Source organism: Indicator indicator, chromosome 21, assembly GCF_027791375.1.
Source record: "Indicator indicator isolate 239-I01 chromosome 21, UM_Iind_1.1, whole genome shotgun sequence".
NCBI lineage: Eukaryota > Metazoa > Chordata > Aves > Piciformes > Indicatoridae > Indicator > Indicator indicator.
Genome location: NC_072030.1, coordinates 15,942,772 through 15,969,533, shown reverse-complemented (window position 1 = coordinate 15,969,533; position 26,762 = coordinate 15,942,772). Strand labels below are relative to the sequence as shown.

The following is a 26,762-nucleotide window of genomic DNA, read 5'->3' as shown; positions in this document are numbered from 1 at the left end:
GAGAGCACACTTGGAGGTGGATGTTGCACCGTGGTCCTCACCTCTTATCACACTCTGCCTGTCCTGGAAGCCCAAATCCCCGTGAGCAGCCAGCTAAAGACAAGAACAAGCCATTTCCATCAAATCACAGACTAGTGCAGGTTGGAAGGCATCTTTAAATGTCATCTAGTCCACCCCCCCCTGCAGTGAGACATCTTTAAGTGGATCAGGTTGCTCAGAGCACCATCCAACCTGACCTGGACTGTTGCCAATGGTGGGGCAACTCTGAGTGTCAGGTTTGACCTCCCACACTGCCCAAGACAAAACAACCACCCTAGCTCAGACATTTCCTGCCTCCAGGCTATTGCTGGTCACTGAGCCAGAGCCTGGCAGGTTGGAAACCTCAGTGTTCATTCCACTGTTGGCAGATAGAAGGGGAAGGCAGGCAAAGGGGCTCTCGCAGGGCTCTCTGCTAACACTGACATGGTTTTAATGAGCAAGTGCATTCCTCAGGACGTGCACAGCTGGGAGTGCAGCAGCAAAGCAGGCCAAGATTCCTGCAAGGACCTGTGCCTCTCCAGAAGTTTGAAGCCACATCTACTGCACTGTGCTGACAGCCAGAGCACCCTTCAGCGTGCTGGGGGGGCAGCAAGAGCCACCCCCAGCTTCTTTGGTGGCAATGATGGAACCCTCTGGGGACATGAGCTCTGTTTGTCTTTGGAAACTGGGGTTCTTCCTTTGCCAGCACTGGGAGCTGGGGAATTGCTGTGCTAGCTCAGCCTTGGGGTGTTCTCTAGCTCACCTGCTCTTTAAAAAATAAGTACAGGGCAGCGGGGAGGAGGGAGGGGGAAAGATATCAGGTGCCAGAAGATTGTTACAGCTGCTTTGCTTTATTGATGCTGCATCACAAATGAGAAGTGCAGAAACAGTCTGGTCTGGTCTAGCCCTGAGTGCAGACAAATGAAAGAAAGGGTTGTCAAGCCCTGGAACAGGCTGCCCAGGGCAATGGTCAAGTCCCCATCCCTGGAGGGGTTTAAAAGCTGTGTAGATGTGGTACTGCGAGTAATGGTTTGGTGGTGACCTGGCAGTGCTGGGTTAACTATTGCTCCTGATTATCCTAAAAGTCTTTTCTCTGGGGCTTGGCTGGGATGAGGGGGTGACTTTCCCAGTATTTCCTAGGGCTCTTGGCAACAACTAGAACTTCTCTGCTGAAATTATCCTTTGCTTCCCCACCCTCTTGCATCTCAGTAGAGCAGTGGGTGGAGGTCCCTGGACCAGCTGGGCTGGATGGACATGGAGGTCCATTGAGTCTCAAGAACTGCCAGTTGACCCCCCTTAGAGAGCACTGCTGGTTGCTGCTCCAGCCTCCCATGCTCCTGCAATCCAGTAACTAAGCACTTGGAGCTGTGTCTGTGCACAAAGGCATCATCATAAAAACTGGAGTCAGTTCTGCCCATCCACCTGAACAAGGATATCAACCTGGGTTTGTTCTCAAGCCTGCAGTCTGAGACTCCCAAGTTAAGCCAATGATTTATCTGCTGACTTGCAAAGAAGCCTTGCAGACAACAGAAGAAACTTGAGCCCAAGCAAAGGTCCAGTTTCACCCAGTCTCCCACCCACTCGCCAGGACCAGGCTCAGAGGTCCCTGTGGCTGCTCGAGGTTCTCTTTGCAAGCAAAGGCAATTCTTGCCAAGACAAAGGGTAGAAACAGTCTCCTAGTATCCAAAAAGCCAAGCTGCTCTGCTCTTGCCTTCTGGTCACCCACAACAAGATAAGGCAGAATGGGGGGGTTAGAGATAACCCAAGCTTGGAAAGAGCATCATCTTACTTACAGTGCTGCCAGCACCACTGCTTTGCTCTCTGGAGAATACAGGCAAGAGACTTAGCTAAAGTTTTGCTTGGGTATTAATAATCTCTAAATGTCCCCCATGACAGTAGTGTGCATAAGCAAAGAGCAGGAAGGAATCAAAGCTCCCAAAGGCCACCAGGTGCTGTGAGAAAGTTGGTCCTCAGCCTTCACATTTTAGCACAAAATAAACTGAAGGTGTGTGGTGGGTGGTGGTACAGGGGCAGGAAGACACACACATGCTTCTCCACCTGCAACTAAGTATGAGTCCAAAGGAAGCACCCAGACCTGCATCTGTGCAAAAACCCTTCCAATAAACCTCAGAAATCCCAGGAGGAATAACTCAAAAAAAAAAGTGTTTTTTTTTTTCTTGCTTACTGCAAAAGTTAGAAAGAAAAGGGTTTATAACAACCATTTTTAAGTGCATAAGGTGGAAGATATGTTCCAGCTCACATGGTGTGAGACAGGAGGCTGGGGCTCAGTGACATCTTTACTCAAGCCCTTCATCCCACTGCAAGAGATAGGTCTTGGTCATGCCAGGGCACTAAGCAGACAGTGTAGGATCTGCCTGCTCCTGGGGGTTAGGGATGTTACCAAACTGGATCAGTAGTATTTTACCCCCTGGGTTGCACTGGTGCACAGTGGTATCATGGTGTCCATTGTGATGAAAAGTGCTCAGCAAGATCCCTAAAAACTTCAGAGAGGTTCTGTCTACCCTGAAAAAGCAGAACCTAGACAGATTTTTTTTTTCTTCCTCTTTCTGTTGGTGCATCTTCAACTCCCATCCAGCTGTCAGTGCTCAGGGAAGGGTAACAAAGCTGGTGAAGGGTCTAGAGAGCAAGTCTTATGAGGAGAAGCTGAGGGAACTGGCACTGTTCTGTCTGGAGGAGGCTTAGGGGAGACCTCATTTCCCTCTACAGCTCCCTGAAGGGAGGTTGTAGGAGTTGGCTTTTCTCTCTTCTCCCTAATATCAGGATATAGAACAAGATGAAACGGCCTGAAATTGTGCCTGGGGAGGTTTAGGTTGGAGATTAGGAAAAATTTCTTTATGGACAGGCTGCCCAGGGAGGTGGTGGAGTCACCATCCCTGAAGGTGTTCAAGAAACCTGTGGACATGGCACTTGGGGACATGGTTTAGCGGCCACAGGGGTTTTGGGTTGAAGGCTGGACTCTAAAGGTGATCTAAAAGCTCTTTTCCAACCATAACAATTCCATGAGAACAGCCCAAACCAGGAAAAGCTCTGCAAATCCCAACAAGCCTCTGGGGAAACAACCCCAAATGTCACTGGGCACCTATTTACTCAGCAGGTCTGGGGATCATCCCTCACAGGGTTGAGGTTCCAGAGCTGTGTTTCGGATTGAGGTATCAGGGTAGTGTTTTAAGGGCAACTCACACCTCGCTTGCAGATTTGAGCCCCAAAAAGAGGTGCAACACCACAGTCCTCCAAGAGGAATGGTGCTTGGTGTAACCTTCTTCCCACCCCCACCCCCAGGAGCAAAAAAAAAAAAAAAAAAAAAAGTGAAAGAAAAAAAAGCCAGGCTTCATATTCTGGATGGATATTTATTTGCTTAACAGATTTTCTTTTTTTTTCTTTTTTTTTTTCTTTTTTTTTTCCATTTTTTTTTTTTTGGTACAAAGCATCCAGGAAAGCTTTTACTTCTCTTTTTAAAAAATAAAAACTAAGTTTCCTTTTTTTTAAAAAAAAAAAAAGACACATGAAAAGGGAAAAAAAAAAAGTCTATTTGCAATTGCTCTGTTTTATTCTGCCTTCCCCACCCACTTCCCTTCCCTTCCCCCCCCATTAATTTGGACCAATTCTCATTCTTTTCCATATATATTTAATAAAATAAATAAAGTATTTTCTTTGTTGTGTATTGCAGTGCCTTTTTTTTCTTTCTTTTTTTTTCTTTTTTTCTTTTTTTTTTCCTTTTTTTTCTTTCTTTTTTTTTCTTTTTTTTTTAAAACAAAGGCTTCATGGCTCAACATTGCAAGGTAATAACAAACAAAAGGATTATACATTAAAATCCTCCCCCTCTCCAGACTTCCCCCCAGCCCTCCTCCCCCCTCCCCCTCCAAACCACGAAATAGAATACAATTCAAGTAGTCTTTTTTTGTTTTTTATGTTTTAAATGTAGAGATATATAAGACAAAGCAAGTACAGAACTGGTTAACAGAGTGTCCCCATTTTTATTAGCAAGTGAGAGTATATCATAGGGAGATGTAATTGATTCCCCCCCCTTTTTATGGTTCCTAGACAGATAATATATAGTTTTAAAACCAACCTATTTTACAGCCCTCTGCCCACCTCTCAAACCCATCCCCTCACCCAATCCTGATGCTCTAGCCACAGATTTGCCTTTCCCCACCCCCAGCCCGTACAGGAGGTCCCAGCCCGGGTGCAGCCCTCCTCATCCTCAGCCCGATGGGAGGAGAGTGGGGGGACATGGAGTGGCCGGCGAGAAGGACGCAAAGGGCAAGAGAAGGAAAAGGAGGTGGTGGACGTGGACCTGGTGCTTCTGCAGGGGCTGGGGCTGGGGCTGGGGCTGCCCACCCACCCACTCAGCCTGGAGCATCCTGTGTGCCAGCAAGGAGGCAGGGCAGGGAGGAAGCAGTGGGTCCTCAGCCAGGGGTGGGGGGAAGGAGGGACTGTGCAGAAGCAGGACCTGGAGCTGTAACTAGCAAACACCTTCAGCCTTCAAAATCGTTTGTCTCTACAACAGTTCCCTTTGAGACTAAATCGCGGTGGTTTTGTGGTTTGTTGGGGTTTTTTGTTTCGGTTTGGGGTGGTGTTTCTTTGTTTTGTTATTCTTGTTTGTTTTTTTTTTTTTTCTTTTTCAACCGACGACGACCAAAAAATAAAATAAAATAAAATAATAAAATGGAAAGAAAAAAAAAAAAAAAGGAAAGGATGTGTGTGGATGTACTTCTGTGTGTGCGTGCATCTGTGTACATGAGTAACAGCCAACTAGCTCATATGGTCATGACCAAGCTATATTTCATCAGAAGAGAAAAGAAACACATTTATCACACTTTTCCTAAAACGAAAAGCTAAAAAAAAAAAAATTCAAGTTCAGTATTCTCTATCTTGTCCTTCCCTCCCCACCCCTCCCCTTTGCTATTTCTGGGTTGGGTGTTTTGTGGCTTTTTTTTTTTTGTTGTTCTTTTTTTTTTCCCTTCCAACTTACTTTAGCACCATAACACATTTTAAACATTACAATCCCTCTTCAGATACTACACAAAATGTCCCATAAAAATAGTGCTTTTTTTGCCAAAAAAGTTATATAATATATTATATATATAAATCAACTAAATCCGTGGCAAATGTGCAATGCAGACGCCTCCTCCATTTAAAGTGAGCATCAGCTCACTTCTTTTTTTTCTTTTTTTCTTTTTTTTTTCTCCTTCTTTCCCCTTCTCCTTTTTTCTTCTCCCTTTCTCTCTCTTCTTCCTCTCTTTCTCACGTCATCGATGACTTCAAAAAGGTGCAAGTCGATTTGGAATCTTGTAATGAAGCACACACACAACAACAACAACAACAACAACAACAACAACAAAAAAAGAATGCAGATGGGGGCTCCTCGGAACTTCTTTCTCAGGTAAGTTTTTCTTTCAAAGGTGCAAAAGGAAGTTCTAAAAACAAGAAAACCAAACACCAAAAAAAAACCCTAAAAAATAAAAAGAAACAAAAAGAAAAAAAAATAAGAAGAAGAAAATATTGGGGGTGGGAATGAGGTGAAAAAATTACATTCCTCAACATTTCTCCCCATTTTAATTAATTTTTTTTTCACTTTATTGTCAAGAAAGACACGGAATGGACTCTTCTTCTTGAGAAAAAAAAAAAAACAACAAAACATATTAAAAAGAAATTTTAACTTCATATTCTTTTTTTCCCCTCTTGCTCTTTCTTTTGTCTTCAGGCATTGGCACTGGGGGATGTCACACAGTGCCCGGCAGCAAAAAAAGTTCAAGTGCCAAACTGTCCCTTTGCAAGTACAGGCTTGGAAATACTGGGGGCACGAAATAGGCCTGGGAAATGAAACAACCCTCCCCCCCTACCCCGAAAGGATGATGCCACGGGAGCGACGCTGCTCGGTGCCGCCGCTGCCGTCCCCTTCTTGCTGTGTCAGTTGTTTGGTTGGGGCCGGAGCGGCGTGAGGGTCCCCCCCCCCCCATATCGCTCCGCTTCTCGGCTCGGCGGCCCCGGGGATGGAGGGGCTTGGGGGTCAGGTTTTGCCAGTCCTCCGGCCCTCCCCCGGGAGATCAAAAATCAAGACGGCCGCTCAGGGTTCATTTTTGGGGGCCAGCCGTTTCAGGGGAGGCTCGTGCTGCCGGGGGCCGCTGGCTGGGCAGGGAGATGAGGGGACGGTGCAGAGCCTTGGCTTCCTCGGCTGCTTGCAGCCCCTCCGCCTGCCACCGGTACTGGCGAGCCCGCAGGATGCCGGGCACCTCCCGCTGCAGCCGCTGGGAGCTCTTCTTCTGCCACACGTCATACTTGGAGTACTTGGCGTGCGAGGGCTTCTGGAAGCTCTCCTGCAAGGGGAAAGGATACCAAGGTCAGCCTGATCGCAAGCCTGCCCACCCTCCAAATGGGGGTTCGTAGAATCATAGAATGGTAGGGGCTGGAAGGGACCTTTGGAGATCATCTAAACCAAACCCTCCGCTAACACAGGTTCACCTAGATCAGGTTGCACAGGAACGTGTCCAGGCAGGTTTTAAAGTCTCCAGAGCAGAGGGAGCTTGGAAGGAAATTTTGGATATCATCCAGTCCAACCCCTCTTCTGAAGCAGGGTAACCCACAGCAGCATGCCCAGGATCACAGTGCCCAGGTGGCTTTGGAATCTCTCCAGAGAAGGAGATTCTACAACCTCTCTGGGCAGCCTTCTCTAGCACTCCATCATCCTCAAAGTAAAGAAGTCCTCCTTAAGTTCAAGTGAAACCTACTGTGTTCTAGTTTGTTCACCTCTTTGAGCTCCATCCATCCCATGGAAGCATGGTCCCATTCCTGGAAACATTCAAGTTCAGGCTGGAGGAGGCTCTGAGCAACCTGCTCGAGTTGCAGGTGTCCCTGCTTACTGCAGGGAGGGTTGGACTGTCTGACCTTTAAAGGCCCTTTCCAACCCAAACCAATGTATAGTTCCATGACCTAACCCATCCCTAGTCCCCTACCTTATTAAAAGCTGACTTTCTGCAAGGTGTTTGGCACGAGTGGCCAAGAGCAGCCATCTCTCAAAGGCTCTGCAGAAGGAAAAGCCCTTGCAGCTGAGGTTTCTTCTCTCCCACCCATGGCCTTCCCATCTCTTGCCACTGATTTTGGAGATGCCATACCTTGCTGAGCGCTGGCAGACCTGCCAGGGAGGTGGAGGAGAGGTCGCGCTCTGACTTGACGGACTTGGCGCAGTAGGTTTCCAGCAGAGCCAGGTCACAGCTCCGGAAGCAGCACTCCTCCACAATTCCCCGGTTGATCCGCCGGTTATTTCGTCCCACTGGTCTACCTGCAACAACAGAGACCTTGCTGTTAGGCACCAACATGGACTGGACCCTCTCTCTCCTCCCTTCCACGGCACCTTGCAGGCATCTCTCCATCAGCTATCAGAGACTGGTTGATCAATGCTCCTCAAAACCAGGAGGGCTTCTCCCAAACCAACCAACCCACACCCACAAACTGGGGGAGTTTCACATTAAGACTGTCCCAAACACCCCACTCAGGAGACTCTGGGCATGGGAAATACTGAAAGTGAGCACTGGAATCACAATGTCCAACACTGCTCATCATGGCATGCCAAGCCCCCACCTCCTAGTCAGCCTGTAGGAACACACAAAACGGTCCACATTGGCCACGGGTGTGACCCAAGATCCATGAAACTATGGCCTGAAATTGTGCCAGGGGAGATTTGGGCTGGTTATCAGGAAAAAATGCTTTAGTGAAAGAGAGGTCAGGTATTGGAACAGGCTGCCCAGGGAGGTGGTGGAGTCACCAGGCCTGGAGGTGTTCAAGAAACGTGTGGCCATGGCACTACAGGTCATGGTTTAATGGCCGCGGTGGTATTAGGTTGATGGTTGGACTCGGTGATCTTCGAGGCCTTTTCTAACAGAAACAATTCTATGATTCTACAAACGCTGTTGATACCAACTGGGGATGGTTGGACTCAATGATCTTCGAGGTCTTTTCTAAGTGAAACAATTCTATGATTCTACAAATGCTGTTGGTACCAACTGGGTTCTCCACGTGCATGGGGCACCAACTAAAGATACTTGATAAGGTGGCGATTTCTTCCCCTCCTCTACCCCCAGCATAGTCAACCTTTGTGAGCACAGCTAAGGCAAGGAAGCTCAGGCCCAGTCCAATGCCATCACTGCACCAATGACAGTGAACATCTCCAATGCTGATCCTGCCAAGCAGGTTTTATTAGAGAGAAGCAGCACAGCACTGCGGCTGCCAGCCTCCCTCTGCTGGGTCAAGGCTCAGGCAGGTGAAGCGAACCAAAGGCAGCTGAATTCTACCAGATGGGACAGCTCTGAGACAGCTGCAGAAAGAACACAGGCTCCTGCCCCCGCCAAGAGCAGCTATTAAACTTAACCTTTTAATAAGGGCTCCTCTCCCCTTTCTGCCAGCAGAAGGATGCAAAAGTCCAAGCTCGGTGCAGCAAAGACCAAGTGCATTTCATATTGCAGCTCAACGATGAACAAAGCCCTCCAGAAAGCAGCTTATATCAGTTTGACTGCTTGTCCTCCCCCTCTTGAAAGAGAAGAAGTGGGGAAATTTGAATTCCTGATGCAAAACAAATTTGCTTGGGAACTGCAACTTCCCAAACACAAACTGGCCCAAAATGAAAGGAATTTCTCTGCACTTTTGCAGGTGGAATGTTCCACACTTGTGCTGTGGTGGGGTCAGCACCATGAGGAACTCATCCCAGTACAAGGTGCTCCAAGGGAGGGGCAGCAGGGGCTAGCACCTTGTAAACAGGATCCAGTGCAGCATTCCAGACAGGAGAATTTGAGCGTGGTAAAAACTGAAGCACAATGTCCAACTCTGACCATCAGGCCATGCTGAGCCCCCCACCAGCCTGTGGGAACACACAAAATTGTCCACACTGGCCCCTGTGTGTGACCCACCATCCCCTGCCCACACTCTGAATGAAGCAGATGAGCAAGTATTTGGCCCTAGTGAAGATTTAAGAGCCCTGGCTTGCCAGGTGCTGACCAATTTGAGTACTTCATTCAGTGTTGGTCCCCTCACTGTAAGAAGGACATTGATTGTCCTGGAATGGGTCTGGAGAAGGGAAGCAAAGCTGATAAAGGGTCTGGAGAAGAGGTCTTGTGAGGAGCAGCTGAGGGAACTGGGGTTGTTTAGTTTGGAGAAAAGGAGGCTGAGGGAAGACCTTCTGGCTGTCTACAACTCCCTGAAAGGAGGTTGGAGCAAGGTGGGGATTGGTCACACCTCCCAAGCATCAAGTGATAGGATGAGAGGAAATGGCCTCAAGTTGCACCAAGGGAGGTTTAAGTTGGACATTAGAAGAAACTTCCTTCCCAGGGAGGTGGTTGAATCCCCATCCCTGGAGATGTTTAGAAGATGCAGAGATGTGGTGCTGAGGGATGTGGTTTAGCACCACACTTGGCAGTCAGATAATGGTCAGACTCAATGTACTTAAAGATCTTTCCCTCCAAAATGACTCTATGATTTTATTCTATGAGGCTAATTTCCCATGGGGTGTATCCCAACAGGGTGCCCATCCAAAGTGCCTTGGCACAAAGTGCAAAGCACAGGAGTTCTCTGTGCTTGGAGTACAACCCCAGACATGAAGAGCAGCCACAGGTATGCAATGCAAACATGCATGAGCACCACAGCCCCATGTGTGCAATGCTGGCTTGAAAAACCCCTGTGACCCTACCTCCCCTTGGGCTCTGCTACAGGCCCTGGCAGCAGGGCACCTGCTCCATGTTCCCAGCATTAAGAGCTCTCTGCTCCATGATGGTCCATTGCCACCACACTCTGAGCTCCCAAGAGCAAACATAACATCAGGATGCAGGGCACAGGGACAGCTGACTATTACCATGCAGCCCACCCAGGAGTCTCTTCAAATGCTCTACTTCAATGAATAGCAGGGGTTGGAAGTGACCTTTGAAGATCATCCAGTCCAATCCCCAATCTCTGTTTTCCACATTCACTCCTCCTGTGCCACCACCCTTCTTTTTTTCCTTTTTCTCTGGGAAAATTTCAGGCATGACCTTACCTAGCCCAGTGTGAAGGTGAAAATGATGTTTTCCTCTTGGGAAAGCCTCGAGGTTCATTTTCTCTGTATAAATATTTGTGGCCAATAACCACACTGGACAGGGCCCTCCTTCTGAGGGCAGGGCAGGTGTGCTGTGTGCCCACAGCCCTACAAGTGAGGCAGGCAATCCAGGCAGTGAAGCCCAAGGATTGCCTTGGTGAGAGGAGCCAGCTTGAGGCCACCTTCTTGTTGCCCTCTATACTCATATGACGGCCAATGAGGTCCATGGGAGACACACACTGCCACCAACACCCCACATCACAGACACCCCCTGCTCAGCCCCTATCAACCCCAGTGCCCAAACCTGCATGTGAAGAGAGGGATCCCGAGCATGGGTAGAAGGAGAGACCAGAAGGAAAAGAGAAAATATTCAAGTCCCCCGCCTCTTGCTAGCACATCCCCAGAGGGCTGTGTTCACACTCCTGCTGAACAGAAGGTTGCACAAGTGATGACATGCACAGTGTGGGGAGAAGTTGAGGGTTTGAAAGGTTACATGTCTCCTCTCAAAGAGAGAAGCTGCCCACTTGCAGTTCTGTGTTTGTTTGGAAAGAAGAGGGAAGGGAAAAGCAGCGAGCAAAGTGGGACCATTTTTGCCACCTTGCTACCAAGGGCACTTTGTAGCGTGGGAGCGAAGATCACAGTGTCTCAGGTATGACACTGCAGAGGGGAGCTCCTGGAAGGGAAACCCATGGTGGCAAGGTCCCTTTCTCCCTGCTTGCTCACTGCTGCTGCCCAGCTGCTGAGCACATTCATGGTCCTGGCCCCAGCACGCTGCCCTTTCTCTCTTGCATAAAGCTGCTGTGTGCCGTTCCCATTCTCCTTGCTGGCTCTGCTGCCACGGTCCAATAGGACACATTTCCCATTACATAATTGTCCATACGGATCTTTCCAAATGCCAATACAATCCTCTGTGGGAGAGTTAGTTCAGGAAAAAAAACCCAGGCAAACGTAACAAACAGGGATTTAGACCCAGAAAGTACTTGGAGACAGCAAGCCAGGGGTGAGACGCCAGAACACCGCTGGTTAGCAGCCGTATCGCTGCTGACCTGGATTGGGAGAAGTGTTTGTTCCACAACACCATTTACGCACGGACTAAAGGTTGAATTTCCTGGCTTTTGCCCATGGGTGGCATCTTGCTTCACCACCACTGCCAAACCCTGAGAGGACTTTGCCACGCAGTCCCTTACCCGCTGGGGAGAGCCGTGCGGGCTGGGGCGCCGCCGCCGGGCCACGCGAGCCGCTTCCCATCGTGGCGATGGCCTCCTCCCCCCAAGGAAGTGTGCTTCCGCCGGGCCTCCAATGAATGGCTGTGCTCTCTGCTCCCCAGACTGCGCTCCACCAAAACCTCCCACCGCTCTGCTGAGGGGCCGAGCCCTGTCATGTAAAGCTCAGTGACATGAAGCTTGGGGACGTAAAGCCTGGTGATGTAAAGCTTGGGGACCTAAAGCTGGGTGATGTAAAGCTTGGGGACCTAAAGCCTGGTGATGTAAAACTTGGGGACCTAAAGCCTGGTGATGTAAAACTTGGGGACCTAAAGCCTGGTGATGTAAAGCTTGGGGACCTAAAGCCTGGTGATGTAAAACTTGGGGACCTAAAGCCTGTTGACGTAAAACTTGGGGACCTAAAGCCTGGTGATGTAAAGCTTGGGGACCTAAAGCCTGGTGATGTAAAACTTGGGGACCTAAAGCCTGTTGACGTAAAACTTGGGGACCTAAAGCCTGGTGATGTAAAGCTCAGTGATGTAAAGCCCAGTGATGTAAAGCCCAGTGATGTAAAGCCTGGCAATGCAAAGCTCAGCAGTGCAGTCTTCCAGCTGCCTGGGATTATTCCCTTCCAGCAGCAGGCTATCCCGACACAGAGAAGCTGGGCAACCCAGCAGTGGTGCAAAGCCAAACCCACTCCTGGAAGAACCCAGGTTGCATACCTGCAGCTCATCTATGCCTCCACAATAGAAGTGGTGGTACTGGCCAGGCAAGGACAAGAGGGTCCCCTCCCTGGCATCACCATACTGCTGTTCCTGGCGCCCCCACCCGTACCAGGATGCTGCAGGGAGGGGTGCGCGGTGCCGATGCCACCCTGGCCGGGTCCCCTCTGCTCCGGTCAATCAGGCGGCAAGCCGAGTGGAAGGGGACTTTGGGTGTAAACATTCCCCGCGCCCCTGTCGCAGGAATGTCAGGAGCAACAAGGGGGCCTTTGTGCGGCACCAGGCCCCGTCCCAGTGCCCCCAGCCTGGCCCTCCCCCACCCCGGCACCGCACTTTCCCCCCTGCTTTTTCCTAGTATTATTCGGAGGAGCGGCGGGCGCACAAGAATGTGCCCTGTCAGCACAAGCGGCTGCAAAGAGCTAAATTCTTATCAGCTGTTGGAAAGGAGGAAACAGGAGCTGTTGTTTACGGAGAAGTTGGACGCCTCTCCCCCTGCAGCCCCTTCTCCCCTCCCCACCAGCACTGCATGACAGCGACTTCGAGGCTTGGGGCTTCACCTCAACCTGTCCCACCTTTTTTCACTCAAGGTTGTGCTCAGCATCCCTCCACAGGACGTAGCTGAGTACCAGGGAGCAGGGAAAGAGGTGTCACCCACCCACCCAAAGTGGGATGCCACCACTTTGCCAGCACCTGCGGACCAACCCCAAAAGCCTCAAAAAGTCATGGAGTGAAGGAACCACAGCAGAGGTGGAGAGCAAAGCATGCACAGTTCCACCTGCAGTTTGCCCAGGCACCCTCTGGGATGTGAGGATGAGGAAACAAACCCTTGGCATTTGGTATGCATCATCATGCCCACCCTGTGTCCTATGACCAGGTAATCACAGCACGGCTAGCTCCTGTCCCAGTTGGTGCAGCTCTTTAGTAGCCCTAGCTCTTGGAGGCAGCTTTGGCATCCTTGCCCCAAGCACCTGCAAGCCACGATGCCTCCAAGGGCATCTGGGGGCTGGGACTCATTTCCCATGCCAGTGGACAGATGGACATCCTGGTTATCAGGGGCTGCACTCTCTTCAGTGTAGACTGCCAGATGCTGGGGGTGAAACCTGCTCAGCACTCTGCAGCCCCTCACATGGATGCAAACAGTGCTGCCTTCCTGAGCCAGCTCCGGTAGCTAAGTGCTCCCTTCCAAGAGCAGAGCATTGATTAAGTACTTAAACCACTGCTGCAGCAGAAAACCAGGAGTGGATTTCCATGCCACCTTTGGGTCTTCTAAGATTACCAGCTGAATACTCACACCACCCCCCTCCCCAATGAGTGGGACCTACCTCTGCCAAAGATGACCAAGTCATTTACCTCCCTATGAACGACTGCCTGACTGCAACTTACTCAGCAGGTCACACATCCCATGCCGATAAGCGCTCAGGACAATCCCAAGCCTGGTTTTAAGACCTAAAACTATGATAATGCAACATAACCATGGCCTATCGAGCCTATATGGTGACAACAGTGTAGCCATGAGGGTTTAGGAGTGACGATGAATAGGGTCAGGTGAATTAATCACTTTATGAGGTCAGTTGATGGAGGTAGATCAAAAAAAATGAGGTGAGCTCAAGATGTCCAAACCCTTCATTAAAGTGCAGCCACCACCCAAACATCTTCAGCCCTGCATGGCACAGGGTGGTCAGAAGCTAAAGAGATTAAAGAGACTCAAGGGAGATTTGCTTCATCCCCCAGCACCTGGGCTCTCCAGAAAGATTCAAAAAGAAGAATGGTGATACAGGAGAGGACAGGGGAGGGGGGAAAAGAAAAAGGAAAAAAAAAAAATAAAAGGCTTCAAGAATCCCTCTGCAAGCACCAGGCTGGGCACTTGGCACCAAGAGACTTGTCTGCCTCCAAAAAGTGTTTTTATTTTGGCGTGGGCTGCTGGGTTATTTGAGGTGAAAGGAGGTCAGTTTGTCCATAAAACAAAAGCCCCATTCCCTTTCATCCCCAGAGAGGGAGAGGAGGGAAACTACAGGAGAGATGAGAGGGAGAGGAAGAGGTGTTGGAGTAGAAAAGGAGCTCACCTCCTCTTTGCACCAGTGAGCCCTGGACTCACTGTCTCAGCTGAGCTCCAGCACAGGGCTCAGTGGCTCAGGAAAGTGGAAGCAGGAAAGGAGAAGAGGAAGGGCAGCTGATGTGCCAACCCTTGCAGCTCAGCAAGAGGAAGGAAGCACGCCCAGGGTGCCACTAAAAGTGTCGCCTGCACACAACACGTGGTAGGGCATGAAAACATAGCATCATAGAAGGGTTTGGGTTGGAAGGGACCTTCAACAGGGACATCTGCAAATAGAGCAGGTTGCTCAGAGCCCCAAACAATCTGACCTCGAGTGGTTCAGGGATGGGGCATGTACCACCTCTCTGGGAAACCTGGGCCAGTGTCAAACGTTTCTTTCTTGTCTCCAGTCTGAATCTGCCTCTTTTAGTTCAAACCATCCCCCCTCCTTGTCCTGTCACAGCAGGCCCTGCTCAAAAGTCTGTCCCCAGCTTTCTTATTGGCTGCTTTAAGCAGTGAAAGGTCACAAGAAGGTCTCCCTGGAGCCTTCTCTTCCCATCCTGCCGGCCAGTTGGGATAGGGCCACCCGCAGCCCAACTGCCTCCCTAAAGCCATCCAGTCTAAACCCTGGCTGCTGCTGGAGGTGAGATTGCTGTGTCTCTCCCAGACCAACCTCAGCAGGCAGCATCAGCCAAGTTTGGCTCAACAACCAGGTTGGGAAGGGACATCCAGGTTGGAAAGGGACATAGAGGGTCATTTCCTAACTTTGCAGCAGCCTATTCCCAGGACAGGCATGCTGGGAGGAGAAGGAATCTTGGCTCTCAATTCTACTACCCCAGAAAACACCTTGTTACTGCAAAGTGACTTTTTCATTCCCTTTCTGAAGGCAGAGGCAAGACTGCCAAATGCACAGCACCATGTGCAGCTGCTACTTTCATCCTCTTCCCCCTGATTTCGTTCTGCATCTCTTCTGTAGTCAGTCACTCTGCAGTTCAGCCCTCAGTGGACAGCAAGACACAAAGGCTTCCCTCTCCCAAGCAGAGCAGGGGACCAAAACACCAAAATAAGGTGTCACACTCAAGGCACCCACAGATTACTGAACATCCATCACTACTCCTTTATCCCTTCTCCCTGTTTACCAGCTAAGACATTGTACTGCTAGTGCAAACAGTCCAAAGTCCCAAAGAATCCTGGTGGAAAACCCACTCCAATCAACTGTCCTGAAGTCACTTGCACCCTACAGACAAAAAGAAGATTGGGGTTTTTTTGGCAGTAGCTGCACTGCCAAAGGTTAAGACACCACTCTTCAACCACAGGTTCACCAGCAGGTAGCCAGGAGGCCATTAAACATATTTTGGGAGGAGCCTATAAGCTGTTGCTGTACCCAAGCAAAGCTTACCCAGAAAGCTGAGCACTCAGATCCCTCCCTGCTCTCAGGACGCAGCATTTAGGGCATCAAGGTTTAAAAACAAGCCAGGGGCCACATTCAGAAGTGAGCCAAGACCCTCAGTGTTTTAATGACTTGCTCATTTTGCTGATAAGCCAACCACCTATGGCTCTCCAGAAACATTCAACTTTCCCAAGCATCAAATCATAGAATCACAGACTGGTTTGGGTTGCAAGGGACCTTCAAAGGTCATCTAGCCAAATCCCCTTGCAGTCAGCAGGCTGCTCAGAGCCACAAACAAACTAACCTACAATGGTTCCAGAGATGGAGCATCTGGGCAACCCGGGCCAGCATCTCACCATCCTCAAGGATAAAAGATTTCTTCCTTTCATCTCATCAGAATCTACTCTCCTTTGATTTTAAAACCATCACCCCTTGTCCTGTCAAAAAGTCTGTCCCCAGCTTTCTGATCAGCTCCTTTAAGGACTGAGAAGCCACAAGAAGGTCTCCCCTGGAGCCTTCTCTTCTCCAGGATGAACAACTCCCAACTCTCTCAGCCTGTCCTCACAACAGAAGGGCTCCAGCCTTCCCATCATTGCTGTGGCCTCCTCTGGCCCTGCTCCAACAGGTCCACATCCCTCCTGAGAAATGCAGGATCCAGTTTCCCTAGGAGACTGGACAGTCCCAAAAATCAGCATGAGGTGGGTGCATGTCACCCTGAGGACATCGCCTTTTGCACTGCTCTCCTGGCTCACCACCACTCTCAAGACAATCGCAAAAAGCACCGTGATGGAAACTCCCTGCCAGCCCAGCTGCACTGAAGTAAGGTGTGGGGTGGGAGCAGCAGCCTGCCTGCTGCCCAGCACTTACTGAAGTAAAATCCCCGGTCCCCACAGACGAACTGCAGCGTGTCCACCAGCTCTCCGCCGCACAGGGTCTCCGCCGTGCCGTACGCCGCCGCCGAATCCAGCGCGGAGGCCAGGAAAGCCAGTAGCAGGAGCAGCATCCTCTGCACCTGGGGATGGAAGGACAGCACTGTGAGCCTGCTGAGAGGGACCCCTCTCTGCCACCCCTCCCACAGAGTGACTCCAGCCTGCAGCACACCTGGGGTGGGATGCCCGGGCATGTCAGGATGCTGTGGGGAAGGACCAGCGGTGCTGAGCTGTGGCGAGATCCCTGCGCTCACCCTCACTCTGCTCAGGCAATGTTTGCATTGAAGCAGTTTCTCTATTGGAAAACCCCACTTCAGCTGACCTATGAAAGGCTTTTTATTTCCTCTGCTCTTCCAATTTTTTATCCCCTCTTCCACCCCTTCTCCCTTTTTACCCAGGAAATAATTCAAATTATTATCAGGAGGTGTTTGTGTTTTCCTTCCTGCTCACCAGTTTCCATCCACCTCAGTGGATCTCTGAAAGACATTTTATTTCCTCTGCTCTTTTTTTTTTTTTAATTTATTTTCTTTCATTTTTCTTTCATTTTTCTTAAATTTATTTCCCCCTCCCCATCCCCCCCTCCCCCTTTTTTTTACCCAGGAAATAATTCCAATTATTATCAGGTGTTTGTGTTTTCCTTCCTGCTCACCAGTTTGCATGCCCTACCTGAAACACATTGCTCCAACTCAGACACAAATGGAGCCTCGACCTGTCCTAGAGCTGCTTTTGAGGAAAGCTGGCTTTTGCCAGGGAGCAGTGGCCTTTGCCCCAGGGCATGCAAGAGCCTGGGGCAATCGAGGGGTAGATTGCACAAGCAGTGTTTGCTGATGAGAGCTGGGATCAAGCAGCCATCCCTCAGGAGCAGAACAGTCCCATGGAAAACATGCCTGAGGCATCACCAGGGAGGGCCAAGGGGATATCAGCTGGTGTGGAGGATTAAAAAAGAAACTCCCTGGATATTTGCTAACTAACCCAAAGATTTCCCCTGACTCGGCTCTGGCAAACAGCTTTACCTCCGCGTCAGCTTCTGCAGGTGTAAAACAAGGCTGCTATTGCCTCACTGGATGAGGCAAAGCCCATGGATGGCTCAAAGAATTCTAGTCCTTCAGTGATGAGCACCACTGGATGCCTCCAGCCAAACAACAACAGCAACCAGCCAGGTCAGCTCAAAATGATGAAGGGAAATGTGGCAAAACAGCAGCCAGCTCGGGGGCACCGCTGCATCTCAAGCAGAGCCTCCCCTCTCCCTGCTCACGCTCAACCACCATGCTGGGTTTCACAGCCAGCCTTCATCACCATAGCACCTAGGCAGCTCGAGAATAATATCAGTTAATGAATATTACCTTACCCCCACCCCCCGCCCCGGGATGCTGGGAGATGGAGCTGAAGCCCAGGATAGATTAAGTGACTCGCCCAAGGTCACGGGGGAAGTCTGCAGAGCAGTCAGGAAATTAGCCCAGCTCCCCTGGGGGCCCTCTACAGCCCTGACAGCAATAAAGCCACCCTTGCTACCAATTTTTTACTACCACATAGCTCAAACCGTTGCTGCTAGAAGTACACCCTGCTTGCAAGTCCAGAGCTCTGCCCAGCTCCTGGTCAGCACCAAGAAAAGCCAAGTGGGAGGCTGCAAGAGATGAGTGCATTGCAGAGGGGCATCCCCCACTGCAAGAGCTTTGATGCCAATCTTGCTGGAAGAGATCAGCAAGCTGGTGAAACCCCTCCAGGACTCTGAGCAGGAGAGGCAGTATCCCTGGGAACTAACCAGGTTCACACCAGCAAGTGATAGGACCAGGTTCAGCTTTTCCAGTAGCAGCAGTTCTTTTGGTGCACTGTGGGGGCTTTGGTCTGTGTTATTCTAGGAGCAGGGGGGTGGTATGGGACTGTGACTGCACCACACTGCCAAGCTTCAGTGTTTTGTCACCTCGATTGTTTTGTCAAGTGGCCAACTGGTGTTTACTGGGCCTCACAGCATCACCTTCAGTGCTGGAGTCATGTCCCTGGTGTGGCAGCATCAGCAGCTGGATCTCCAACTGACAAGAGACCAATGCTCCTGCTCATTTTCCTTTTTTTTTTTTTTTTTTTTTTAATTTGAACTTTTTTCCTCCATGCAGTTCCCAATTGCTGGTGTCCCCAGGGTGCAGGTAGCACTGGCAGCTCATTGCACAGGTGACAGATGTGTGCCAGCCAGCTGCTGTTAAAGTCACTGACATGGGATTTCAGGACACACAAACAATCCCTCCATCCCCAATCTGACTCCTGCTGGCTGCGAGCACTGTGGCTAACCAGGAGGCTACATGCTGGCCACCCTCAAGCCAGGGCTGGCCCCCCAGAAGAGGCTTGCTGGGTGGCACAAGTGACAAACACCATTTTTCTTCCATGCTCAGTCTAAAGAAAGGGGTGAGAGGCTCTGAAGCAAGGGGAGAGTGAGGGTTTTCTTTTTGTTGGCAGGGCGATATCTGATGCTGGGGAGACCTGATACCTCATGTAGAAAAAAACTTGTGCTCCTCAGAAAATACCCACTGCTGCACAGCCTGCACAAGGAGCCCCTAGCAGCCTTCCATGCCTCCACTGCAAGCTTTTAGGGTGCCCATGCATCCCAGAACTCCATCCAGGAATTCCCCCTGAAGCCACAAGGACAGGGACCGCCCTGCTGCTGTCCTCCAGAACTGGGCTAAGGTGGAGGTGTGCTATATGCAATGAAGTGCCCCTTTGCCCAGGCATCAGCCACCAGCCCTTCCAACTGCTGTCACCTTGGCGTCTCCCTGCTCCCTCCAGCAGCCCTGTAACGAGAAACCAGGCAGCAAAGCAAAAAGCATCTTTATTTACTACCTGGTGCTGCAGTTTCTATCCAGCTTGCTGGAGCCGCAACCCAACCCAAGCTCTTCCCTCCTCCTTTAGCCCAACTGACCCTGCAGAGGAAAAGCCCCCAGGCTTCACCCAAAGGCTAGACAAGCTGCCAGGGAGCCATCACTGCTTCACTGCATCCCAATGACTTTTCAGTTGGTTCTTCCTCCCTCCGGCTCCTTCCATGCAGGAGAGTTTGCATCTACCCTGCCACAGCTCCCAAAGCTAGTGCTGCTCCCTACAACTGAGTGGCATAGCATGGCTGGGTACCCAGCAGCCCACAACCTGGCATGAACACAGGTAGCATGTGGCTTCAGTTGTCATGGCCAAATCCTGCTCAGCACCATGAGTCTAAGCCCTATCAACCCCTCTGAGCCTTCATTCTCTGCTGGAAAGTGGGACAGCACTGCTTTGGGTTTCTAGTCCAAGCATGGGGATGGAGACTGCCCTCTCCCCTGTGGGACAAGAATAAATTCACACTGACAGCTGGAAAAACCTTCAGTTTTTCTCTCTGAGGTGAGATGTAACTGGTACAAGGCAGTTTGCATGACGGTGATTCAAGAGGGATTTCTTGGTTGCATAGGTGACCAGTACCTCCCTGAGACTTGCTCCTGAAGCTCCTCTTCATAACCTGTGTCTGGAAGCAGCCTTCTCAGCTCAGGAGAGGCTCAAACAAACCATCAGAGTCCATTCCTGACCTCTCCTTGCCCTGAGAGTGTCTTCTTGGCATTCCATCCTTCAAGTCTGTGTCTTTTGGTTTCCTCAGGTCCTCACAAATAGCCAGGCAGCTGCTGGAGCCAGTCTAGTCACTAGTGGGATGTTGATGCTGCCTTGGCACTCCTGTGTGCTTCCTGCACTCATAGCCAGAGATCTCCAAACCCCCCTCAACAGCTCCCATCCAGCTGGGACACACCAAAAGAGCAGGTCCCCACGGAGTGGCTGTGGCATGTCAGGAGTGAGCCCAAGGGCAGATCTGCAGCAGAGCCTGAGGCTGTTACAGAATTTTTTTTTTTTCAGGATTTGCTGCAAAATCAGCTGGAATGGCAATTTCTGTCCAGCTGCTGGGGAGCTAGGGTCCAAGGGGCCACAATATGCTACAAGGCCCAGTTGTCAAATCTCAGAGGACAGCTCAGGCATCTCTTGCATCCAAACTCAAGCTGAGCCAACCAAACCACAGTGCTTCTCTTGGGCAACAAATATCTCCCCAAAAATGGAGACTAAACCTCCTGTCTGACCTAATTCCTTCTTCAGTCTGGCCTTCATTACAATTTAATATGAACAGAACAACGTAGGAGGGAATTGACAGATGGCCCAGTCTGCAAAATTTGGATCTGGACAGTAAAGGGGAAAAAAAATTTAAAAAAAAAAAATTAAAAATTTAAAAATCTCTTCTTTGCAGAGCAACACAGCATTGAGAAAACTGCAGGGCAAAAAGTCACCAGCCCAAACCCAGTGGCGTGTGTGCAGGAGGGGAAAACCCCAGCCTGCACCACCCTCTCTCTCAAAATACAAGCAGGCAGACTGATGTTTCACCACTCCAGTGACAGCCTGTGAGAGATGCTGAGCATCTTATCTCTGGGTGAGCAGCCCCAGGAGAGCAGGCTGCTGATCGGGTTTGGAGCACGGCTCTCCCAAAGAGGCAGGACACAGGCGTGTGCCAACCTCACATGTGCCAAGCGAATGCCACCCCTGCCCACGGGCAACCTCATGGAGGGCAGCGTGCCACGATACCCCAAGGTGCCAAGTAGAAAGGCAGGTGCCTTGGCAGCCGAAAACCACCCAAGAGGCTGCATCCTGGGCAGAGAGGCAGGGATGAGCTTGCCCAGCAGTGCTCAAAGGCACTGCTGCCGCACGCTGGGCTGCAGAAGAGCCTTGCTGTGCATCTGAAGGAGAAAGGAGGAGACTTCCAACCCACAGCTTGGAAGAAGCAAGCTCCAAAACACAAAACTTTGGACCGTTGAGCTGTCAGGCAAATAAACCCAATCCAGGAGCAGGAGTTTTGCTGCTTAGCTCAGGCTTGGAAGGGGGGAGGGTGAAGGGGGGAAGAAAGAAAGAAAATAAAGAACACCCTCCTGGTTCTTGGCACCTGGCTCGCATGACATTCATATGGCTGAGGTTGGCAATGCTCCTGCTATTTTTAGCCCTCACTTTTTTGTCTTCACTGCTCATCCCCACCAGCAACCCACCCCACCCTGCACCGGGGGTCACCTTTCTGCCTGGGGGAGTGGCACCTGCCTCCCCTTGCTGTGGGACAAGGGATCGATGCTGGAGCAGGCAGCGAAGGGCTGCCCGCACCCCGTGTCTGTGTATTCGTGATGCCGCAGCAGCAAGACCTACCAGAGCTGTGGAAAAATCAAGCTGAAAAAGGTGAATGGGGTATTCAGTACCATTTACTCACCCCACTGGGGAGTAAGAATGTATTGCACAAATTTTGGTATGCGGCCCAGAAACATTTGATTTATTGCATAAAAAAAAGGAAATGCAATCTTGCTTAACTCTTCTAAAGACAGCTGGCAGGACCCAGTGAAGGGATTTAAGTCCATTTTAGTAGCCTCACTTAACTCCTTTCTTTATTGTTCCTCTCTCCTTTCTGCATTCCTGTCCAAAACCTGGAGTATATCAGGGAAAGTTAACAGCAAGTTAAGCTGTTAAATCAGAAATTGTGGTGACTGGAGTCTACTGGCAAGTGATATTCCCACAACACGCTGAACTTGCTTTATGTCTTGGCAGAGCAGCTTTAACCCTTTCAGAGCCAGGCTGCAGCCCAAAAGCAGATTTCTTCCCCTCCCTGGTGCCCCCCCTCTCTGCTGACCCCTCACAGCAACGTGTGGAGGGAGGCCAGGGTCTCCTTGCCCCATTCCAACACACAGCAGCCTCGAAAAGCAAAGACAAGCCAAAGAAGGAGAGGTCAGTCCCAGGACACGAGCAGGGAAAGGGTGGGCCACTTATAGTGCTCATATGCACTGCTGGACACACACCAACTCCTCGGTCCCTCTATAAATAAGACCTCACCTGCTGTGTTTGCTTTATTTAAAAAAAGAAAAGTGGAGAAATGCTTTTCTCCCGCACTCCGTGAGGCAAGTGGGGCTTGTGCCGAGACCGGTGGGAATCAATGGGCAGCTGCGCACTGACACCTCCGGGTTGCCTGCTCAAAGCAGCAAGCAGCCCTCCAGACAGGCTGCAAAACGGATCACCTGTCAGGAGGAAAAAAAAAAGAAAAAAAAAAAAGAAAGAAAAAAGCCCAGGGACACACACGCAGACACATTTTGGCTCTCCGGTTTCATGCGGCGGTGGGAGGGGACCCGCGGGTGTCAAATCTTTTATCCCTTAATGAATTTTCACAGAAGCCGGGGATAGCCCCTTTTGAAAGGCTGAGTGAACTTGTGTGGGTGTCGACAACATGGAGCAAGATTTACAGCTCTGACCCATTCACCCCCACCAAAATTGTCAAGTTGGGTCCAAAACAGCTCAGCAAAGCTCAGTTCAGAAGTGTCAGTCAGTTTTATCCCTCCAGATGTCCTTAGCACAAAGTCACCCTCACAAAACCTCACGACCCAGGCTACTCCACTCCTCTAAATCAAGGCAGGAGGAGGAATAATAATAATAAAAAACACCAACAAAAAACCCACCCTTCAGACTGAACCCTGTGAAGCAAAAGGAAACCACACACACAACCTGACACCAAATAAACCCAAAAAGAACCAGGCCTTGGCTTCCCAAGTACATCCTAACATTGGGAAGAACGCTACGGACTCTGTATTGGAAGCCTTGCCTCAGGGGTTGAAAGCAGCGGTTCTCCCGAGGTGCCTGGTGGAAACCACCCCCACAAACCTTGTTTTTACACTGGATTGCTCCACGCCAGACCTGGCGTATCAGAAAAACCCTGCGCAAGGAGCACTGGCTGGGGGTGAGGCAGCCGCAGCTGCTGGTACCGGCAGGCTCAAGCCCAGTTTCCCCATGTGCCCCAATTCCCCACCGCTCAGCAGTGCGGAAACCTTTCCAAGTTGCGTTCTTACAACAGTTACTGTGGGGAAAAGCAACTAGGAAGGAACAGGGGAAAAAAATTAAAAAAGAAAAAGAAAAAACAAAACACAGAAATCACACAAAAGTCGAAGGCTACATGCCAACCATTAACTCTCGCTCCATTTTGGCTTCGCTCTCTTGTTTTTCCTTGCTGTATTTTTATCCCTCCGGGACCGAACGCACCGCAGTGTTTTGCAGAAGAGAGTTTAATCATTCCCCCGCTCTCCCAAGCCTTAGAACTCGCTGTCCCTGCCCCGCTCAGTGCCCGCTCCCAGCCTCTCCTGGCTCCCCAAACAAACCGGGGCCGCTCAACCCGCCCTGACCTCGCATAGCCCCGGCCTCTCTCCCCTCGCTGCCTCCGCTCCCGGGCGCGCAAAGTGCGCGCAAACCGCGCTTCCCACACATATTCATATTCGTAGTTGAGGGGGAAGGGGAGAGGGGGATGTGTGAACCGCGGGTGCGACCGGCCAGCGGGGCTGTCCCTGCCAGCGGGACGCGGAAGAGCGACGGAGGGGGGACCCCCGGGGACACCCCGCGCACCCCAGCGCGGCGGGGCCACCCCGCGGCCAGCGGCTGTGCCGGCTCTCGGGGTCCCTCTAGTGACAACAGAGAGGGACGGCGTGGCTCGGCATAGCACGGCACGGCTCGAAATGATTCGGCATGCCACAGCGCGGCATGCCACAGCTATGCCCGGCACAGCGCGGTCGAGCTTGCCCGCCTGTGCCCGTGGTGGGGCAGTACGGAGCGGCGCGGAGCAACGCGGAACGGAGCGCAGCTGCTTACCTTAGCGCTGCCGGTGCTGCCACTCTCAACTTCTTGCGGCGTGGGCGCTGGCGGCGGCGGCGGCGACGGGCCGGGGAGGGAGGCGGGGAGCTGCCGGCAGCGCTCGGCCGTCCGTGCCCCGGCGCTGGCCATGCTGCTCGCCTGCCCTGCCAGCGGTCGCGGCTCCGCGTCGCCTTCCCCGCGCCCTGCCTCGCTTCTCCTCCTCCTCCTCGCTTCGCCTTTTTGGTGTGTCAAGTCCCTGCTTGATTTTAGCTCGAGGATGTTATTTTATCACGATCAGGTATTTCGTTATTCTGGAGAGCGAGCAAGCGCTTTCCTTTCCTTTTATTTTCTTCTATTTTCTTTTTTTTTTTTTTCTTCCTTTTTGTTGTTGGTTTTTTTTTCTTCCCTCTTTCTTCTTTTTCTTCCCTCTTTCTTTTTTCCTCCTCTATTTCCCACCCTTCTTTTTTTCTTTTTCTCCCCCTTTTGTGTGTGTGTGCGTGTGTGTGTGTGTGTTTTCCCTTCTTCTCTCCTCCTGCTTTGGGTGGCTCTCACTTTGGTGTGTACTGGCTGCGTCCCGCTGGCCGGGGCTAAGGGGCCGGCTGCTTGCCTTGAGCCTGGCTGCCCGCTGCTCCCGGCTGCCTGCCCCACGAGCGAGGAGACAGGCAGGGCGCTCCGGCTGCCCCTCTTTTATACCCCCCCAATGGGCATGCTCTGACTTCCCCAGCGAGCACCAGCCCGGCCACGCAGCCAATAATGTTGCAGAGCGGTCTAACCCCCTCTCTTCACTCCCTCCCTTCCTTTCTTCCCTCCTTCTCCCTCGTAAGCCTCCGGAGTCCAGCTCGGGGAGGGAAGAGGGGACAGAAAGTTTCTGCCGCACGCTTTCTTCGCCCGGCTGCTCCCGGCTTTGAGGGGGTTGACCCACCATGCCTGGTCCCGGGGGATACGGGGGGCTGCACGCATCCCCCGCAGGTGAGGGGAGGAGGTCCGCACCTCGAGCCCTGTCCAAAATGCTGGGGGGCATCCGCTGAGTGCCTCTCGCTGCGGGGTGAGAAAGGCAGCGGGAGGTTGCCCTGCCCGCCCCGCTTGCGGGGCTCTATCTAGGTGTGCACAGGTGTCCGCACCGGCCACCTTGTCCCACGCCAGCCCCCAGACTGCTACCAGGCAGAGGGACTCAAGATTGTTGGCCAGGCAGCCACCCTGGGCTCATAGCCTGCCCCGCAACCCTGTCCCACGTTACGTGACCCGGCGCAGTCCAGCAAGCTCCCACCTCACGGGAACCGAGCACCCGTGTCCACCCGTGCACGTCTGTGTGGTTAACATGGACAATTCCCTCTCCCCGGGGTAGCGGCGCTGGGATTTTGCAGCCCGCAGAACACCGGCAGCAGCGGTTCCTCTGCTCCCTGCCGGCTCCAGGACCACTGCCTTCGAGCCAAAGGGACTTTTCCCAGGCTTGGCCACTGACCGCGCTCCTGCCACTTAGCTGGTGGCTGCGTGAAGCCAGGCTTACCCTCTCCCAAAGAGCTGCCCTTCAAGGCTGCCTCAGAGGAAGGGAACTCCGGTCCCCTTCCAGAAGCACACACTTAAGGCACCCTTTTTGGAGTGGAACAGAATTTCTTGAGATGGGGCAGCAGACTGGTCCATCTCAGGCAGCACTTTCCATAGGTAGTGGTATGAAAGTGGAAGGATGCAGCAGCTCTCATCCCAGCATGCAATAAAGATAACTTCTTTCTTTTTTTCTTTTTTCCCCAAGTTTGAGCTTTTCACCAAAAGGCACTGAAGCAGGCTGCCCAGAGAAGTGGTGGAGTCACCATTTCTGGAGGTGTTTAGAAGACATTTGGATGAGGGGGTTATGGACATGGTCTAACATGTTGTGTACAGGGGGATGGTTAGACTTGATGATCTTAAATTCTTTTTCACTCAGGCAATTCTATGATTCTTTCAACGATGGTGGGCTTGGTGCTTCTCTGAATAGTCGAAATTGTTCTAAACATGCCCAAGAAACTGTGGGCAGGACTTGTCCTTCCTCTCCAAGATTTGTCTATCCTTCCTTCCCGAGCACCCTTCTGTTCTCAGAGCTGTCCTCTGGGCTATGTTTTTCCTTCCCAGCAGAGCTGGTGTCAGAGCTGTGGGCTTTGACCGAACCATCAGCACACCTGGGAGAGCAAGGTGATGCTGAAGAAGGGTTTCTGTGCCTACCACACTCACGGGCATCAAACCTCAGCCCCTACATTGATACTTAAGCACGTAAAGAAGCAGCATGGCCATCAAGGAGACTGAGCATCTGCCAGCATGTGACAGGGCTCTAGGCTTCTCCTAAAAAGGGGCATCTCCATCGATGCTTACCTTGGGCTGTAAGAGCTTCCTTGAGACCCCCAGGACTTGGCAAATCCCAACTGTAAGTCCTTGCAAATCACTCAGCGGATCAGGTCTCCTTAACAAAGGAGCAAACCACCTTTCCTCCTTGCAAAAAGCAAAAGCCCATCAAAGGAGAGGACCCAACCTGGGGGGGGGGGGGGGAGTGGGGGGAAGGAAGGGGGAAGTGGGGAGGAAGAGAGGAGGAGGTAAGCAGGGCTGTAAGCTACTGTTAATAGCTGAAGGAGCCCAGCTCCCTTCCCCCAGTTCCCCCACAAGGACCTCCTGAGAGTAGACAAAAGAAAGCTTGGAGGGGTTAATCTCCCTGAGAAAAACAAGTGATTTTCCAGTAAACAACTGCAATAGCAAACAATGGGGGTGAAAAATAGCGATCATAAAAAAGTCTG

General features: G+C 51.4%; 1 protein-coding gene across 1 annotated transcript; it reads right to left on the bottom strand.

Moving 5' to 3' along the window:
• Positions 1–6,113: 6,113 nt before the first annotated feature.
• Positions 6,114–24,153, bottom strand: IGF2 (insulin like growth factor 2). The gene is made up of 4 exons (XM_054390573.1): positions 23,998–24,153; positions 16,310–16,448; positions 7,152–7,318; positions 6,114–6,356 (listed from the first exon to the last, which is right to left on the bottom strand). The coding sequence occupies exons 1-4, from the start codon at positions 24,151–24,153 to the stop codon at positions 6,114–6,116; spliced, it is 705 nt and encodes a 234-aa protein (XP_054246548.1).
• Positions 24,154–26,762: the final 2,609 nt, after the last annotated feature.

Excerpts from the sequence above, each read along its gene's own strand:
- IGF2 (XM_054390573.1), bottom strand. The coding sequence starts at position 24,153 with ATGGCCAGCGCCGGGGCACGGACGGCCGAGCGCTGCCGGCAGCTCCCC. Across the intron at positions 16,449-23,997 it reads GCAGCTGCGCTCCGTTCCGC|AGGATGCTGCTCCTGCTACT; the intron begins GTTGCTCCGCGC and ends CCCCAGGTGCAG. Across the intron at positions 6,357-7,151 it reads GTCTGCCAGCGCTCAGCAAG|GAGAGCTTCCAGAAGCCCTC; the intron begins GTATGGCATCTC and ends TTCCCCTTGCAG.